The following is a 1,909-nucleotide window of genomic DNA, read 5'->3' as shown; positions in this document are numbered from 1 at the left end:
ACCCAGGACATATATTTATATATATATTTATAAACTTTTTTTTTTCCTTTTAAAACGTATAAATGGTCGTTGCGATATTGGTCCATAACTTATTTTTCTGAGACCCCCCTATACTTTAGCATATAAAATTTGCCACTTTTAGATAAACATATATATAATTTTAAAAAGCTTTTTATTTTCTTTATTTTCTTTCTTTTTTAAACGAGAGATCCCCCATTTGTTTCAAGTAAAATCTACTTGTCCGCAATTTAAGGAAGGCTTTTTGGGATCTTCAAACTCTGTGGCCGCAGAGTCCACGGGGAAGCTGTGTCAGATTTATTTTTATTGCCGTGGGTTTATTTCTCCCGATTTTTAAAAAATAATTATTATTGATATTTTTTTTTTTTTTTAATGGGTCTTAGCGGGGGTTACTGGCGGCTACTCAGTACTTAGTGCAGTCGTAGGAGTAGGGGGCGGCGTGGCGGTATAGGGAGGGCGCGGATCTGTAGGGGATCTGACAGGCGGAGTTGCTGCTCACCTGGTGCTCGCTCAGCGCCGCGCTCTCCATGCCCAGCCGGTGCGACGTGAACATTTCCCGCACGTTGGGAAAAGTCTGCTGCTGAGAGCCGAACGTGTGCCCGGGCAGGTGGCTCAGCTCAGCGCCGTGGTTCAGGTACCAAGAAGCCGCAGGTTGTCCCCCCGCTGCTGCAGCCGCCGCCCCTCCGCTTCCTCCTCCTCCTCCTCCTCCTCCGTGGGGATGCGCGGTGCCCAGCGCTCCGTCCTGCCCCGCGGGCAGGCTCAGCGTGCCCAGCGGTGACGGGGGATGCTCGGCCATGCCGTCCTCCAGCGGGGCGCACATGTGCGCGGTTCTGTCGCCGCTGTAGAGGCTCATGGCCCGCATGCTGCAGTGGTAGCTCCCACTAGTGTCCAGCGCCTGGCCGCAAGCCGCGCCGTAGCCCGACGGCTGCCCCGCGGGGTAGCCCAGCGCCAGCCCGCCGCCCGTGCGGCCCGAGGCGGCGCTCACCGGGCTCAGCTCGGCCGCGGGGGAAGTCCGCAGGGTCATGATGCTCTCCACGCTGAAGCCCGGCAGCCCGTTGCCCGCAGGGTGATGCTCGGGCAGCGCCGCGTCCGGAGAGGCGGCGGCGGCGGGCGGCGAGGCGGCGCTGCGGGGGCTGTCCCGCACGGCCCCGCCGCTCGCCGGGCTCAGCGTCTCCACCTTGGTGATCACGGGCAGCTCGGGAGAAGCCGTCTCGCTCTTGATCACCACTTTCTTCTCGGAGGCCGGCGCCGAGGCGGAGGAAGAGGAAGAGGAGGAAGAGGCTTCCTTGGGGAGGTCGGCGCCGGGCAGCCCGGGGGGCTTGGGCTGCTCCTTCAGCAGCCGCTCCCGGGCCTCCTCCTTCTCCTTGGACACGTCCTTCTTCTTGAAGCGTCTCCGGCGGCGCAGGAAGCTGCCGTTCTCGAACATGTTGTAGGAATCGGGGTCCAGGGTCCAGTAGCTGCCCTTGCCCGGTTTCTTGTCGTCGCGGGGCACCTTGACGAAGCACTCGTTGAGCGAGAGGTTGTGGCGGATGCTATTCTGCCAGCCCTGCTTGTTCTCTCGGTAGAAAGGGAAGCGGTCCATGATGAACTGGTAAATCCCATTGAGCGTGATCTTCTTGTCGGGGGCGTTCTGGATGGCCATGGTGATGAGGGCGATGTAGCTGTAAGGTGGCTTCACCAGGTCCTTGGGGGCGGTGGGTTGGTGCGGGTGGTAGGGGCCGTAGGAGCGCCCCATGCCCGCCGCGTACTGCTCGGCGTGGCCCGAATAGACGCTCATGGGGTTGCCCATGCCGCCGTAGGTCCCGGCAGCCCGGTAGTAATTCTGCTCGCTTAAATACGGCACCACTCCCAAAGCGTTGGGGTCCGAGACGGAGTAGCGAGCCTGCATCAT

At 59.6% G+C, this 1,909-nt stretch overlaps 1 protein-coding gene across 1 annotated transcript; it reads right to left on the bottom strand.

The window, feature by feature from the left end:
- Window positions 1–421: 421 nt before the first annotated feature.
- On the bottom strand, window positions 422–1,909 carry FOXC2 (forkhead box C2). Its single transcript, XM_054269531.1, has one exon. It carries the CDS (start codon window positions 1,907–1,909, stop codon window positions 422–424), a length of 1,488 nt encoding a protein of 495 aa, XP_054125506.1.

This window comes from Melozone crissalis, unplaced genomic scaffold (assembly GCF_028551555.1).
Source record: "Melozone crissalis strain CALT ecotype California unplaced genomic scaffold, PUWL_Pcris_2 ptg000007l_1, whole genome shotgun sequence".
Classification (NCBI taxonomy): Eukaryota; Metazoa; Chordata; class Aves; order Passeriformes; family Passerellidae; genus Melozone; species Melozone crissalis.
The sequence above is the reverse complement of the archived record's forward strand: the minus strand, read 5'-3'. Positions and strand labels throughout refer to the sequence as shown.

Coding starts and splice junctions, on each gene's coding strand:
- FOXC2 (XM_054269531.1), bottom strand. CDS start 1,909: ATGATGCAGGCTCGCTACTCCGTCTCGGACCCCAACGCTTTGGGAGTG.